The sequence below is a fragment of the Theropithecus gelada genome, chromosome 7b (assembly GCF_003255815.1).
Source record: "Theropithecus gelada isolate Dixy chromosome 7b, Tgel_1.0, whole genome shotgun sequence".
Classification (NCBI taxonomy): Eukaryota; Metazoa; Chordata; class Mammalia; order Primates; family Cercopithecidae; genus Theropithecus; species Theropithecus gelada.
The window spans coordinates 72,361,166-72,379,177 of NC_037675.1; the positions used below are offsets into that span (position 1 = coordinate 72,361,166).

Consider the following 18,012-nt stretch of genomic DNA (forward strand, 5'->3'; position numbering starts at 1 on the left):
TTTTAACGTTATTTTGGCAGTAGTATGTCATATAACTTATCTTTTTTAGTCACATAACAAGTGATTGTTTTCATATGCCCTGTCACATCATTAATCAAGTTCTTTGGTTATAACTGAATTTCATCAATAATGGTTTGTGATTACTGAGACAGGAAATATGTTTTAAGTTCAAACTAAGTCATTTTCTGTTGATCTCTTGTTTTGTACTTAATTTTTCTTTTTAAATTATAACTCATATCTTTAATTTATGACTAATATTTTAAGAAATGAAAACTACATACAAGCTATATGGCAGAAAAATGTCCTGTGTTTTCTACCCTGTATTACTTTTAATGAAGTCCTTTTCTTTTGAGCCATTTAAACTTATTTCCTGTGTGATTCAATACTGTTATTATAGCATATTTTCTGTATCACTTAATGGATTACAAAGAATAGCCCGAGTGGAGAGGTTTGTGTTTACTTATTATTCTTTGTGCTTTTTTCTGAATTGTTTAACCTCTATTTCTCTGTGAAATTTATTTTAAATATAATGTTTGAGTCACTATTCTGTAAGCATGAAATAGGATCCTAATATAATATTGTGTTGGGAACCAAAGATAATCTTTAAAGAAACAATTATTTAAAGAAAAGTCAGATCTTTTCAATAAAAAATTTATGAGGGTTTGTGCTATACACATAAATTGAAGGTGTGTTATTTTGTACCCAAATATCATTGAGCATTAGATAGAAGATAAAGACCAGTAAACAGACAAGAAAATGCAAATTATAGTTTTTGTAATTTACTAAATAGAAGGACTCTCAAGTCTAATAAACTTAATTTTCTGATTTCCGAGTCCACATGGAAAGTTAGAAGCAGCAAATTAGTAGAAGGGATGGGTACTTATAGAAGCTGAAGTAATGACCGCAGAAGAAATACACAGCTAACCCTGAAAGAGGAGCTGTAATAGCTCTACAAGCCAAAGCAGGAAACCCAGCAGTGCGTGGTCATTAAATGCAGGGGCAGATTTCGTTTTAATTTTAATAGTGTTCAAGGACATCATAATAGCATAACTTAATACTGTATTAAAGTATAATGCTATACTCATTGTATATGTGGCTGACCTTGATTTCATTAACGAAAGATGTTCTTTACTGTGAAAAAAGCTTAGACATATATAAAACCGCATAGAAGGCGGCTCATGAAATACAGCAAAATAGGTTTGGCAAAATTATCTTCCTTTACAACAATATCAAGAAAAGAGGTGTTTATTGGTGAAGCAAATACATGTTTGTATATAGAATTCCCAAAACCAGCCCATGCCTGATTTTGTCAACTAGGAACAAACATTACAGTGTTTTTCTTTCTCTCAGCAGTGAGGTTCTGGGCATCAAACGGTTACATTTTCATACTACCTCTAATTACTGTCTTAATATTCTGGCAGGTCATTAAATCTGTGCCGGCCGGGCGCGGTGGCTCAAGCCTGTAATCCCAGCACTTTGGGAGGCTGAGACGGGCGGATCACAAGGTCAGGAGATCAAGACCATCCTGGCTAACCCGGTGAAACCCCGTCTCTACTAAAACATACAAAAAACTAGCCGGGCGCGGTGGCGGGCGCCTGTAGTCCCAGCTACTCGGGAGGCTGAAGCAGGAGAATGGCGTAAACCCGGGAGGCGGAGCTTGCAGTGAGCTGAGATCCGGCCACTGCACTCCAGCCTGGGCGACAGAGCGAAAAAAAAAAAAAAAAAAAAATTGTGCCTCAATTTCCTCAACTGTAAAACGGGAATAATAACCGTCTAGACCTGTCTCACAGTTAACTATCAGACTCCAATGAGCTTAACCTAATGAGTGTAGAAATGTGAAAATGCTTTATGTATTGTAGGTTCATTATATAAACAAAGACAGTGATGTCTTTCATATATAAGGATGTGTTCCCTCTCAAAAATGTCACTTCAAATATATGTGTTTATCACAACTGACCCTTTAGTAAGGGACTCTCCTGAAAGTAGATGCAAAATTGTATCTGAAGGGTTGATATCTTTCATCCCATTCACAAAGGGTTAAAAAGGATTAGAAATCACCTATAAAAGTAAGTAATACTTAAGTTATATTTGTTTGGCTGGTGGACTTGTGGAAAATATCAGTAAGGATATGCAAATTCTCTTTAACTCAAAGCTTAGCTAATAATTTTTTTTTTTTTTTCCTTGAGATGGAGTCTTGCTCTGTTGCCCAGGCTGGAGTACAGTGGCGTGATCTCGGCTCACTGCAACCTCCGGCTCCCGGGTTCAAGCGATTCTCCTGCCTCAGCCTCCCAAATAGCTGGGACTACCAGTGCCCGCCACCACACCTGGTTAATTTTTGTATTTTTAGTAGAGATGGGGTTTCACCATATTGGCCAGGCTGTTCTCGAACTCCCGACCTTATGATCCACCTACCTCGGCCTCCCAAACTGCTGGGATTACACTGTGCCCGGCCATAGCTAATAATTTTGTTATTGTTTGCTCCAGTTCCTTGGCTTGTCAAAAAGTAGGCCAGTCCTTTAAAATGTTTTCACAGATGGAAATTATTTTAATTCAGAATTGATGCTTAGAAATTGAGCAGTGTTCTTTGGCTTCCCAGAAAATGACACTTAAAAACATTTATTTATTTACTTATTTATTTTTTGTTATTTCCAACAAGAATGAGCTTGAAAAGCATTTGTTGTTTCATTGGAAGAAAATCTTTGCATGTTGATGGTAGCATCATTCTTGGCTGACAAACTATGAAAGGGAAAAACTATTTAGATAAAGTGGATTTCATGCTTAGACTAATAAAACATTCCTTTTAGAATGTTTTTGCAAAATTACTTGATTGTTTATGTCTTTATATAGTAATTTTGTTGTTAGGTAAAATCATTTTTGTCCTGAACATTACAATGTATTTCAGAATGTTTACAGATGTCTTTTATTTTTCCAAGATGTGTATATACTTGTTCGTTTCATACTGTTGTCATCTTTCTTAAGAATTTAATTTCCTAATAGCATTTTTTCTGATCTTTTTGAAGTACTAAATGCATATTTTTATTTACATGATCTTTCCAGATTTACTCCTTTTTCCCCCCACAATAAACATTTCTCACTGAAAAGAACATCTGAGCAATTTCCTCTGTCTAAATTTTTATCAATTTAATTGAAATTGAGCTATTGCAAGATGCCAGCATAGCAGTACATGACAACTAGAAAGTAACTTATTACATACAAATTCTTTTATAAATTAATCAGGTATATGATTGACATCATTTTTAATAGCATCTTTATCTGTATATATTTATATTCACAGCTTCCAATTTTTGAGATAGACTTTGGATAGCCATTACCTCCTACCTCATTAAATTTTGCTCTTTGGGCATCCCAGCCTTTCTAGAAGTATATTAGTGCCTTTAATGCTTTCTCTGCTTTCATCCACAGAGTAAAACCAACTGATAGTAATTGTAATACTACCGTAAAAAATAAATAGTTGCACTAAAATAATTCATTTTAGAATGTGTAGCATTTTCCTTATCTCATTGAGATAAATGTGAAGTAACTCCTGAGGTAGGAGGTGTGTATTATGGATTAAACTTTCTTTGTTATCTTCAGGAACGGACCAGATCACAGCTGTCTAAAATGTCAGAGAATATTTTTGGTTTGTCCATGAATTGAACTTAGGCATTTAGTAAATGCTTAAACTTAATTGAGTGATTGCGTCAGTATAACTAAAGTAAAAAGCTAAATTACCTGAAGTCTCCTCTTATTTTTATTTTATTTTGTTTTGATTATTTTATTTTATTTTATTTTATTTTATTTTATTTTATTTTAGATGGAGTTTCACTCTTGTCACCCAGGCTGGAGTGCAGTGGCACGATCTTGGCTCACTGCGACTTCTGCCTCCTGGGTTCAAATGATTCTCCTGCCTCAGCCTCCCGAGTAGCTGGGATTACAGGCACCTGCCACCACACCTGCTAATTTTTATATTTTTAGTAGAGACAGGGCTTTGCCCTGTTGGCCAGGCTGGTCTCGAACTCCTGACATCAGGGAATCCACCCACCTCCGCCTCCCAAAGTGCTGGGATTATAGGTGTGAGCCACTGCGCCTGGCCTGAAGGTGCCTCTTAAACTTATTATGATCGTGAAGTCAGTCTTTTTAACACAAATAAATGAATAGAAAGTCGAGACGTGTAAGTTTGAAAAAATACATTTAAAAGTATATGACTCTCTGGATATATACCCTTGGAAGTATTTTATATGACTTGTCATTCACGGTTTTTGAATTGCTTGAATGTTTTTTCTTTTTTACCTCCACATGCATAAAGTTTAGTTGTCCTAGAGTGCTAATTTTTCACTCTCTGCATTTTATGCTCTTACTATTGAATTAATTTCATTCTTCTTTGTCAGAGATACTGGATTTTAAGCAGCGTCAAAATGTCAACTCCAAAAACAGTTTTTAAAATATTTTCTCCCTTCTCTCTGATTCCCTAGTTAAAAGATTAGATTTTTTGTTTTTGTTTTTTTTTTTTGGTTTACTATTTTTCTTCTATAAAGTTAAATGATTCAAAAAGAGTTTATTACAATTGGATTCTGGAAGTGAATTTTTATCAAGTATGGCTATAACATATGTGACTGTGCTTACAGCAAATTATTTTAAGCTTTAAAGACACATTTTTCCTCCTTTGGCTGGAATAGAACTGGACCCCTACTCTACTGTATTCCAAATAGAGCTGTTCTGTAAGTAGCACATTCCCAGGGACATGGCTTAATCTTACATACTGTGACCATAAATTGTAGTGTGGCATTTTCCCTTGAATGTGTGATACTGTTAAAGCAGTTGCCATAGTAAACATTTTGAAAATTCTTGGAATAGTAGGTGTTTACCCCCTGAATATTATAAGAGACAACATAGACAGTAATCATAATTCCACTTTAACATTGTTCACTGGATGCCTAAACTTTCATCTTAATGTGTTTCCAAGACTGTTAAGAAAGTAAGTGATGTAATATGCAGCTATTTTGCAGATAACAATATAAATGGTGTATTACTAGTTTAAAAAAAAAAAAATTGTTTTCTGAAGAAACCAAGAAACATTTTGATTAAAAGTGGACACTGTAGTTTGTCTTTTCACTCCAGTACTATGGAATAATTAGCTTTTACTTAAGATTAACACCATGAAGTCTTCAGTAGAAGGAAGATAGTAAAGAAAACCATCTCCTATTTCTCTTCTTCCTATACTCAATATTCAGTGATTACATACTGCTTTTTTCCCCAAATCCTTCTGAATAATTTTGGTACATTTTATGGATTAAATTATCTTCTATAAATTATGTCTGGGTAAATTTTACTCTGCTATTTTGGTTGAAACAGTATCTACAACTAGAAAAAATGTTTGAAAGTCTCTTGATGTAGTTGGATTGACTTGTAAATTGAGCGTAGTAGTTTGTTACAAATAATGCTTTATAAATAATAGCATAATAGTTTGTAACAACTGTAGAAGAGAAATCTTTAATATAATATTCCACAAAATAATTCTTGAATTGAGTTTTTAAATAGTGAATTAAATTCCATAACCTGAGTTAAACCTTACTGATGTCTAAGAACTGTTAGCAGGTATACCAATTGCTCATCTCAGTTTTCATTTCTTCCCTCAATTGGCTTGTTTTCTTCTCTGCTTTGTTTCGTCCTTCATCCATTGATTGCCGTACCCTAATACATGTTTTCTCCTTTGTGGCAATGCTGATTGCATTTTCATTTCATTGAAGTCATGGTTGTCAGGAATTGGCAAAGTATGTAATGTGCCTTGTAGCTGTGGTAACAAAAAGGCAACCTTATCTGTCTAGATAAGTACTGTTCAAAACAACTTTGCGTGATGATGGAAATGTTCTATATCTGCACTGTCCAGTAATGGTAACAACTAGCTACATGTAGCAACTGAGCACTTGAAGTATGATTCATGAATCTCAAGAACTGAATTTTTAATTTTAATTTAAGTTTAAATAGCCACAGTTGTAGATGACCGGATTTAATCAGCATCTTTTGTTCTCATAGACCATATATAATTTTTGTATACATGGACTTTTACCCCACAAGTAAAGGAATTTAAAGGAAATTTCATGTTTGAAAAGAATGTTTCTGTGCTAACTTGTGTTTTTGTTCATATTTAGCATCAAAATGCCCTTTCTCAAAAGCAAAATGATTCCCAAATTATTTAGATCACACAGTTGTTTTGTTTTATATTTAAATGGGTGAAAATCATTTTACATTTTGCTTTAGAAACCTAAATCAGTTGATCGGTGTGGTTTTGTAAGATCTGTGTAGTTTTCTAAGCCATTGTTGTGATGTTCTCTTGTTGTATGCTTGGCTTTAGTACAAACTAAAAAGGTACAAACAATAAAGTACAAGCTTGTTAGATTAAGCTATGAGTTCCTGTGCTTGCCAATTTGCTGATATTTGCTTCCTAAAGTTGAGAGGACCAGAGCCAGGGGCATGGCGTTGAATAAAGTTTGATGGTAATGAAGTACCTTTATAGTAAGATATATTCATGCTCTGTTGAATTAACACACTGGTTTTGCAACTTCACAACCAGAGGTTTCATTTAATGCTGCCAAAATTATGGCACAGGGTACTGTGAGATAAACTTACTGCCTTACTCTTTGTCATCAGCAGTGAAATGTACTGTCTTTGCTGTTTTTACAATACTCATGAATGTAAGAAACTAATGCCCTATTCCCATTAGTGGAAACTAATCAATACTGTGCTTTTAAGGTTGACTTAATTAACGGGGCGGTAGAGGAATATGGGACCAAAATAAATGAAACTTTCAGGAAAAGATTTAAAACAACAGAGATCTTAAAAATAGGAAATTGAGGTTGAAGAGAAGATGGCAAGGCTAGATAATAAGTCAAAAACATTATTTTTAAAGAAACAATTATCTTTAAATAAATGACAGATACTTTTTGTGTATTGCCTGATAGGACAGATTGACAGTATACATGTGAAAACAGTTTGGATTAATTAGACAAGTTTACTTTACCCATGAGGGTGGGAAGTCAAGGGAAAGCCAGGCTCAGCTGCTATTTACATCTTTGACCTAGGCTCCTGTTTGACCTAAGTCTGTCTTGATGCAGCAGCACAAGCCAGCGAGGAGGCAGTGTCATTTCGCCGCGAACGCAGCACATTTAGGCGCCAGGCAGTACGGCGCCGGCACAATGCAGGGAGTAACCCTACCCCTCCTACATTGCTCATCGGATCACCCCTAAGGTATGGTATTTTCAATTCCACCAAGTTGAGCATGCATGTAACAGCCCTTCTAATCTGTTCCGCCAGTCCCAAGAAAGCATTTGAAGAGCTTTGTTTTTCTTTTCCTTTCTGTTTCTTTCCTATACATTTAAGCCCTTTTCGGCTTTTTCTGCATGTGACCATGAGCCTGTTGCATTATGCATGCTTTATGTTGCACAATGATCAGATTGGTTTAGTCAATTTTAAGTTGCAGAATCACTTGAGGGCAGTTATAGGATGTATATAGTAGGTCTTAGTCAGCTTTCCTTTTTTTTTCTCTCACTTCGAATTAATAATAATGCAACATTTTCCCCAATATTTTGACATTATTTAATATAATATGAACAAATACAAACTGAGTGGTGAGCTTGTTGAGGAATAACAAATAATTCACTTAAACTTGATAAGCCAGTTTGTTTTATTTCACTAAAATATGATATATTTTATTTTATATTGCCTAAACTTGGTGCCTTTTATAATCACCAGGATCTGGTAAATGACAGAACTAACATATATAATTTATGTGAAGTGTGGTCAGTTGGAGAGAGATATATATTTATATGTATATCTTTATTAAATTTTTCAAGCTCTATAGTATAGTAAACAAAAACATCATAACTTTTTCCAGTAGTCCTAAGAAAACATCCATTCGTAACATTATGGATAATTTTTCTTTAAAATTCTAGTAACTACTTTATTCTTAATTCCATCAAATCTGATGAATCCATCCCCTGAATTAGAAATATAAAAATCTATCCAAAAGACTTGGGCTTTAATTTATTTTAAGAATACAAAAACAGATATAAATACTTTTTTGGGGGGGGCGGGGGACGTTCTATTGCCCAGGTAGGAGTGCAGTGGCATGATCTTGGCTCACTGCAACCACCGCCATCCAAGTTCAAGTGATTCTCTTGGCTCAGCCTCCCAAGTAGCTGGGATTACAGGCGCATACCACCATGCCTGGCTAATTTTTGTATTATTGTAGAGACAGGGTTTTGCCATGTTGGCCAGGCTGGTCTTGAACTCCTGACCTCAAGTAATCCACCTGCCTTGGCCTCGCAAAGTGCTGGAATTACAGGCGTGAGCCACTGTGTTCTGCCCCAAAAATGGATATAAATACTTTACATATGCTTACTTAAGCAGTGCATATATTATACAAAATACTTTTATTAGCCTCTGTGTCCCAAAAGTACCATTTTACAAATTATTTTCCAGCTACATTTTAATTTCAAATTCAAAAGGAAGAGCATTTTAATGAAATAACTGCTATTAAGTACATGGTAGGTTGGAACAGATAAACTCCTCTTGTTAAAACCTTGTTCTTGAAACAAGCAAAATCCTGGTTTCTTTAAAATATTTTATTTCATACTCCCCTGAGATTTAAGACTTGCTTGTTTTCCTAGATTTTACATTACAGTCAAGAACTTTGTGTTTAATGAGGCACCCCTGGAATATCTCTGAATGTGCTGTGATTCTGGGGGCTGCCCAGTTCACAAATTGTTCATTACTCAATTAAAGCTCCTTTAAATTAAAAAATAAAAATAAAAAGTCTGGGCGCTCTGGCTCACGCTAATCCCAGAACTTTGGGAGGCGGAGGCGGGCAGATCACCTGAGGTCAAGAGTTTGAGACCAGCCAACATAGTGAAACCTTGTCTCTACCCCCCCAAAAAAAAAAAAAAAGAATTAGCTGGGTGTGGTGGTGCGCGCCTGTAGTCCCAGCTACTCAGGGAGGCTGATGCAGGAGAATTGCCTGAACCCAGGAATTGGAGGTTGCAATGAGCCAAGATCATGCCACTGTACTCCGGCCTGGGTGACAGAGGGAGACTCCATCTCAAAAACAAAACAAAACAAAACTTCGTCTTTCATAGATCATGTTCCTAATTAATTCTTCAATAAGTCAAAATTCTATAAAAAGTAATGTGGATTAATTAAACCAATATTTAAAATATAAAAATGAGAAGACAATCAATTTAAAAGAAACGCTTGTTCTAGAAACCTTTTCTGAGCCCTTTGCTTTTTGTGAGCGTTCCTGTTCTTTTTCCTCTCTACCTTGCCTTTTCCTGCCTGAAGTAACTTTTCTTTCTGCTGATGGATTTGGGGCATAATCTCAACATGCAGAAAGAGCTCAGCATTTTAGTTTACTTTTTCTATTTTGTTTCTAACCTCTTCTTTTTGCCCCTTGAATAATACTTGCCAAAGGCAACTTTTTTGCTTTCTTACTCCATGTTTATATATCTTAAACTTTTTTTTTAACTTTTGCTTTTCAGTTTTTAAAAATTATTTCATTCTTTGCCACTAATGAGCCTGCTGGATACCACTTAGCAACATATGCAGACAAATTAGTTTTTTGTCCTCTACCAGGTGGAATATTAAAGAGCTGTGTTCTAACTCCAACCAGTCACCTACAACTTTCCTGTGTTTTTCTAGGGTTTGAAATACATTACCATTCAAATGAGGATGTTGTGTACTACCTTTTTTTTTTTTTTTTTTTTTTTAAGACGGAGTCTTGCTCAGTCCTCTAGGCCAGAGTGCAGTGGCACAATCTCGGCTCACTGCAACCTCTGCCTCCTGGGTTCAAGCCATTTTCCTGCCACAGCCTCCTGAGTAGCTGGGATTACAGGTGCCTGCCACCATGCCCAGATAATTTTTTGTATTTTTAGCAGAGATGGGGTTTCACCATGCTGGCCAGGCTGGTCTTGAGCTCCTGACCTCGTGATCCACCCCCCGCCTTGGCCTCCCAAAGTGCTGGGATTACAGGCATGAGCCACCGCACCCAGCCCCTACTACTTATTTTTCAAGGGTTCACATTATAGTTTTTGAAAAGTAGTTGTCTAGTAATCAGCTTGTAGTTTTTGTTGAGGTTCCAGGATATTCCTAGTACCAAGGTTACATATATCTTAAATAAGCTGACTTCATCATGGGTAAAGTACAATAACATTTATCTATGGGGAATTAGGGAGAAACACCAATTTATTCATCTTTTGTAACTGTAAAAAAATTCAGGTAAAGAATATTGTGTTATTCGTCAGTGTGAGTTACAGAATAGTAATCTCATCTTTAAATAAATATAGGATGATATGGTCATTTAAAATTTGGAAAAATTGTCAAAAAGAAATGGAATAGATATGGCAACACTTTCATTGCAAGTGATATGTAAATACTAGTAAATATACTAATTTATTTTAAACTTTAGTGAATAAGTAAGTGACCATCCAAAAGGCAACTTGGTAAAATATATGTCCCCAAGGATTGGGAGTGAATTATCAGTTTTCTTACAAAGAGAATTTGAATTTATTTTATAATGCTTATAAAAATATACTGTTTCAGAATTATTTTTTAAAGTTTTATTTGAAAAAATTGTTTGCTTTATAGGTATGTTTTGTTGGCCTTTGCTAATTCTTCCCAGTTAGTAGGCCTAAAAAAGACAAATATTTAAAATATTTATAATTCAAATATTAAGAGTTCTGCATTTATCCTAAATGTGTGTCTTTTTAATTCTAGTTAATGGGCTGGAATGGAATGAAATCATCAGTGCATTTCGGGGAAGGGGAAAAACGCTTTAGTGTATTCTTAAATTTATTTTTTTAATATAAAATTTAAAAATCTGTAATAAAATAAGGTCATAGTAATAACTAAGAATTCATGATTAGGAATTCATAGGGGCCCCTTTGTGGTGCTCAGAAATGAATCCACCAAATATATTTTTTTGTACTTTATACAAAACAGTCATCTGGGTTTTTCTAGAATATAGAGATATATAAGAATTATGTAATCATACTCTTAGACTTTACATTTTAGTTGGAGAGACACATAGAAAGGTAACTAGCAGTATAAGCAGAATGTGTCAAGTGCCAATTAAGTGATACAAAAGAAGGAAAGACGAAGACCAACTATTTTTCAGTCATTCATAGTAGAAATGTTAACAATTAAGATTGCATGTCAGTGGTGCTAGTGATAGCTGATAGTTTTAGACCTAAACTTCTGCCTTTTCTTTTGCAGTGTTATAAAATAGTTGCTACCCTTACTCCAACTGGTAGTTTTGACATAGAAGTGTAAAAAAAGATTTATTTGTACCATTATTAGTTTAGGATAAAGTGCAGCCCTCCAGGAATATGTTTTCTAACAAGTTATGTGAAAATTGTGGACTTTTTTATTTCTGTTAAAGGATTATAACAATAGGAATTCAAGAGACATCAACATTTATTTGTTATTTTCTCTTCCAAGCCATATTCCAGTCTCATTTACATGGATCCATCATTTTAGAAAATCTTTAAAATAATTGGGAAAGTAGTAATTTCTCAAAGGATATTAGGCCTAAGTTTGATAAAGTTTTTAAATATTTGGTATTTTGAGATTAAAATTTATTAGAAATTTTAATAAAAATTATCTAAATTAATTTAATAAAAATTATCTAAATTGATAGTAAAAAACCTGATGTTTCTAATAACATGGATTTGTCTGATTTTATTTATTTATTTTTAATTCTGGAGTTGATTTTTATGCATTGTCTAATATCTTAAAAACCTTTTTGTATATTGGGTATACATTGTGCATCTCTGTGTTGAAGATGAGCATATACTCAAATACTTCATGCCAAAATACGTCCAACTGCCATATGGCAACTTGGCTTATGATGTCAAGTGAAAAAATTGATGGGAAAATTTGTTGAGTACCTATTTTGTAAAATTCTGTGTCTTCTGAACCTGAAGGGACACATGGTACCTGAACTATGAAAACATTTTTTTTAATAGCAATGATAAACCTCTGAGCATTATCCAGGGGATGAAGAGTAGATAAAATTCATCTAGATTTACTTCTAACTTGTAATATTTACTACTAAAATATTTTTTTCTCAGTATTTTCTTCCTTGTGAAATTTGTCCTTTTTGGTAAGGTTTGTGGATAAGTTTAGATAGGTTCTGAGGAAGAGTAACATAAATTATATGTGTATGGAAGATAAAAAACTTACCTGATTATATTAGTTCCCAAGATTATCTGTTGATTTATTTCTATTCTACAAATATTCCAGTCTGAAGAAATTATTAAATACTTTTATCATTATGGCTTAAAAAATAGTGCCAGTAAGGACTGACAACTCCACATTTTGTAAACTTAGTTTTTTCATATGTTGTGTGCATTCCTATCCTCTGCCTAGAATGTGTGCTTTCCATTGGTGAAATGAAGTACTGCAGGTTAATAGGACTTCCTGGGACGATGGAAATATTCTATGATCTGTTCTGTTCTATATGGTAGACACTAAGTACTTGCTACTGCCTGCTTTGGTAGCTATTAGCTCTGGTAGCACTAGGTATGTTATGTAGTTACTGAGCATTTGAAATATTAGCAAGACCAAGGAACTAAAATTTTAATTAATTTGGATAGTCACAGGCTACTGTATCAGACAGCGTAGTTCCAGAATATAGTCTATTATCATAACCACAGGCTTTATATATATATATATATATTTCAACATAGCCTTTTATTTCTTGGTCATTCCGCAATACATGAGTTTGTTTTATGTGTACCAGAGAAACAATTACATCGAATTCAAAGAATTAGAGAGATGTTGATACTCATGAAAAATGATAAAGCAACTGAATAAGTCCATCCTAAGTAGGATTCTTTTATTCATTCTAGAGGTCTAATAATTTTAGTTGCAGAGTCTGGGATTGTTAAAGGTAAACTTCAATTGGTAGATTGCAGAGTTGCATTGAACATCATGTAGAGAATAATAATTATACTCAAAACATTTTTTCATGAGTTTTGTCAGTTTAAATTTGACTAAATATTATACTAAGAACATTAAAATTCATAGTATCATAAATAAAAATATGAAAGTATAAAATGAGTTAATGTAGTCTCTTAATTTAGATAATTTTTTATTAAAATTTCTAATAAGTAAATTTTAATCTCAAAATACCAAGTATTTAAAAATTTTATCAAACTTAGGCCTAATTTCCTTTGAGAAATTACTAGTTTCCCAATTATTTTAAAGATTTTCCAAATGATGGATCCATGTAAATGAGACTGGAATATGGTTTGGAAGAGGAAATAACAAAATTTGTTATGGGAATGTAACTACTACCTTGTATATAAAGCACGCCTTATTTCAGAAAGATGTAAGCTTTTTATAGATAACACTTTATATTAATTCTACTTCTGACTGTATCCCATGGCCATTTGTATTTCACTTGGTTGAGTCAGCTTTTCTGGTTTTCTTGCACTAGTTTATGATTTTTTTTCATTCAAGATTGTTATTTTAGTTGCATTTGATAAAGATTATTTGGTTTTCAAGTGCATACAAACTTGTTTTATTGTGAGTTTGAGAGCTCAGAATATTTGAAAGAACAATTCTAGAGTTATTACAGGGCTATAAATGAAAGTGCATATTTAGCTGAAATATAGGGCTTATCCATCGGGGACCAGCTGCAGCACACATATATTGAAAGTACTTATGATTCTTTTTTGCTGCTTTCTTTTTCCTTACAGTAGAATTTAGTTGGCTTGTGGTGGGAAAAAGTTGCAGATTAACCAATTTACATGTACATTTAATGTTGACTGCATTTGTCACTTCAAATCAAATTTATAAGGACCAGAAGATTTAAGTTGGCAGTGTAATCTGTGTATTTTACAAAGTTTGTTGGCTCGCTCTTAGGTTATGTTGAGAAAAAGTGCCTTTTTGAAATCAGTTTTCTATATTGACTTCAATCTAGGTATTGTTTTCTCTTTTCTTCCCTGTAATGTCTCCCCAATCCATGTTTTTTCCTAGCCTTCAAGATGGTCAGCAAGGCCAGCAGTCCACAGCCCAGGTCAAAGTCCAGTCCCGCCCCCCTTCCCAGGCTGCAGTGCTCAGTGCTAGTGCCTCCTTGCTGGTGAGAAATGGGAGTGTCCACTTAGAAGCATCACATGACAATGCATCTGCTGTAGGCGGTAGCAGTTTGCACGATGAACTTGGTATGCAGGCCTTATGTAATCTTGATGATACAAAAACTTTAATGCAGCAGATGATGGGTAACGATTACAGTTCTTTTTTGAGATAGCTTCATTTTGGAACTATGCATAGGAGTGCTTTTTATATAGGATTTGCCCTGTGTGTTAGGAAAATGTGACTTTTGCTTTTTCCTTTATGTTTCTCTCTACTCTTATTCTACATTTTCTTTTGGTCATGTCCATTTTTAATAGGTAGTTAAAGTGTTAATTATGTTCACACTCAATTCTGTTTTTCCCAGGCATTTGTACTATATAGGAGAAAACGTTGACTTTTTAAAAAAAGTTTCTTACTAAACTTTAATTTCTTTGAATATTTTGAATGTGCTTTAGGAAAGGGAAAAGTGCTTTCTAATTGTCTGCCACTATAGAATCTTTCTTTAAGATATTCTATTTTTCACACTATGTTCGTCATCTGTAGTAGGATTTATTTTAATTCAAAATACAGTACTCTGAGGACAACATGGCTCCGTACTAATGTCACATAATAACTTTATAAAGCTTATTTCTTGTTCTTGTCAATATATCTATAAACATATAAATTATTGAATAATTAATTCTCAGAGGTGTGGTATCGTTAAACATCAGTGATACATATCTACTCAAATGTCTGTGTTATGCATTATTTAAGGATGATACTTTATATTACTTTGGTTTCTGTGTCTCTGTGTAATCTAGCTTTCTTGTTCTCAGAATACAGGTTAGTAATGGTTTAAGTAAATAAAATCTAGTTATTCAGAAATATTCACCTGAAAGCATTTACTCATTGTGATTTTGTTTATTCATGTTATAATTGCTTTTTACTTATAAAGTTACTGTTTCAACTAGAAGGATATGAGGTATAAGTTGCCCAAATTAGGATTTCATAAAACTTTATATGCTACCTATTTATTAACTCTTTTTCTATTTTGTAAAAATGCTGAGTTGTAGAGAGGTATTAATAAGTATGTATGCATATTGATGAAAAGTGTCATCTTCAGCTGATCTCACAGACACTTGAAAATGGTAAACTAAGATATTTATAACATTAGAATGTATGGTGATTTCTAAATAAAATGAGAAAGCAATAAAACATTTTAAATTTGGAATGCTGTTGCTTTTGAGTTTGTGATTTGTAGAGGCAAGAAAATTTATAAGGAGGCTGCTTGGGGGAGAATGAGGTAGACTCCAATTTAGCTACTTGTTTTAGTTGTAAGCAATACTTCTTTAGTTGCAAATATATTCAGTTATATAATTACTTTATATTGCTCTTTCTCTTTGCTTAACCCAAAGGATTTGTGAATCTGTGAATATAAAATTACAGTCACCATCTCATTGTTCATTGGCTTTATAGTGGTAGATTGGCTAAAATAAAAGGCTTCATTTTAATCCCTTTCAGAGTTTTAGACTTTTATCAGATCAAGCATAAAATTAAACAGTAGATTATTTTCCACCATAAGAATTCTTAGTTTGCTCAAAAAATTTGCTAAGCAAGCTTTAATGATAAAGTCTCATTCTAAATCCACATGCCAATTATTGAAAATATTTATGAGGAACTGCCTTTCCAGTTCTGAAGATTTGAAAAAACCTCTTCTGGTTGGAGATGACTTTAGCATCTGCTGGTGGATATTCAGGATATTCTCTTGAAATTTGGGTTTTATCTTTTCTGTTAACTGCCACCTTAAACTAGGTCTTGCTCTGTCGTATTTGGATGGTACCAAATTGAATGCTTAGTAATAATTAGCACAGAACAATCAATGGAGTGTGTATACCTGTTCCAAAGCCTATAAAGTTGGCCAAAAAAGATTCTGAAAATGAACTGCAACTGAACTTAAAGGAATTGGTAGAGAAGCTAGAATATTTTTGTTGTGTGGTTTAATTTTCTACATGATTTTAATTAGCAGTGAATTATGTAAATGAAAATACGTGAATGAATTGGGTACTTTATACTCAAATATGTTAAAGTTGGCTTCCAAATTTAGCTGCTTCTATTAAAAAATTTTAACCAGTTTTTACATGTGAAAGTATATGCATATGCATAATTTGTTTATATAAAACGTACATGCATATGCACTAATACATGTTTGAGTACATATGTTTGTGTATGTACATGTACGTATACCGTTTTGGATTAAAGAAAAAAACTCTGAATCAGGCATTGTTTAATTCTAAACCTAGATAGTTTTCCTAAACTGTGTTTTCTACCTCTTTATTTTGTGGTGTCACAATAGGTAACCATACCCATTTCCTGTACTAAACCCTGAGAATCCTTATTTCTCTGCCTTTTTGAGGTTACCAGGAAACATTAGACATCATGGAAAAATTCACTGAAAATAGTATTACAAGGATTTTATTAGTAGCTTATTAAGCAGAGGGAAAAGTACTTGTATCATCTGTATTCAGCAAGCAAAATTAATCATGATTAATTTTACAATTTGAATTATAAGTGGCATAATTTAAAAGGAAAAACTTAGGCTGGGCTCAGTGGCTCACACCTGTACTCCTAGCACTTTGGGAGGCCAAGACGGGCAGATCACTTGAGGTCAGGAGTTCTAGAGCAGCCTGGCCAATATGGTGAAACCCCATCTCTACTAAAAATACAAAAAATAGCCAGGCATAGTGGTACATACCTGTAATCCCAGTAACTCAAAAGGCTAAGTCACGAGAATTGCTTGAACTTGGGAGGTGGAGGTTGCAGTGAACCAAGATTGCACCACTGCATTCCAGCCTGGGTGACAGAGTGAGACCCTGTCTCAAAAAAAAAAAAAAAAGGGAAAAGGAAAACCTTAGATGGTTTTCTTTCTTATTTATAGCTTTCATTTCCATGTGAACCTAATTAAAAAAAAATTGGGTTTAAATGACTGAAGTGTTGGATGAGTTTTGGAAGTTAACATCTTTGAAAATGATAGTTCTATCAGAATTTCTCAAATTCTTCAATGTAATATGTTGCTCTTTATTTTAAAGACCACATATTAAGGGTTAATTTTCTTCTGATTGGTCTTTTATTGGAATTGCTATTTGTTACTGATTTTTTTTTACTGTTTTTTGAATTAAACACAAAAATTCTAACTAAATAAAACAAGCTGTGACTTAGTAATGCCCAGATTAAGTCACACAAGAGACTCTGAACTCAGGTAGCCTTATAGTTCCATTTTATATCTACTAATCTTTTCTATAGAGTTTGGCAATTACTTCTCAGTTACTAATCCTAGTTTTCTCTTATAAATTAAGACTAATAAGTTGATGCAATGATGAAACTTGCCAATATAGCTGGTAGTTACACTCTTAATGTGCAACACAACATCTCAAACAAAATGTTCTAGATGAGATCAGATAGAACAGGAAACATTGCCTGTGGTTTTTTTCTGTGTATGAAATTAGTGGTCGGGGTGAGGAAATGCTTTGAAAGTGTATATGAAGTTATTATTTTGTCTTTATGTGAAAAATTTAAAAATTACTGTTACAATGTTGACAAGACATGAGGACAGGAGAGTTTTATATTTATCAAGACGTAATTACAAAGCACATATATATCATGAGTAGTATTTCTCTGGGTAAGACTTTCTTAATGTATCTGAGTTTTTGATGCTTGAATTGATTTTCCTTAGGTTTTCTTTTGTTTTATTACTGGATAAGGATTGACAAAGGAGGTATTCTTTGAGGTAATCTGCTTTATTCTAGAGCTTCTTAACTTGAAAATGTAGTTGGCTATAGGAGAATTATTGAAGGAAACCTGGCAACATTGCTCTTCCTATTAAGCAGTTCGTAGCAGAAATATAATTTG

The 18,012-nt window shown here is 33.7% G+C and overlaps 1 protein-coding gene across 2 annotated transcripts in view; it reads left to right on the top strand.

Annotated features, from left to right (window-relative positions):
- PCNX1 (pecanex 1) overlaps nt 1-18,012 on the top strand; it is a 205,880-nt gene that overhangs the window by 70,185 nt on the left and 117,683 nt on the right. The window contains exons 7-8 of one of the 2 annotated variants that reach the window (XM_025391999.1): nt 7,113-7,245; nt 14,032-14,216. The exons of the other annotated variant lie outside the window; for it this stretch is intronic. Of the exons in view, the coding sequence (XP_025247784.1) occupies nt 7,113-7,245; nt 14,032-14,216 (318 nt within the window). The remainder of the gene's footprint in view (nt 1-7,112; nt 7,246-14,031; nt 14,217-18,012) is intronic. 2 annotated transcript variants of the gene reach the window in all.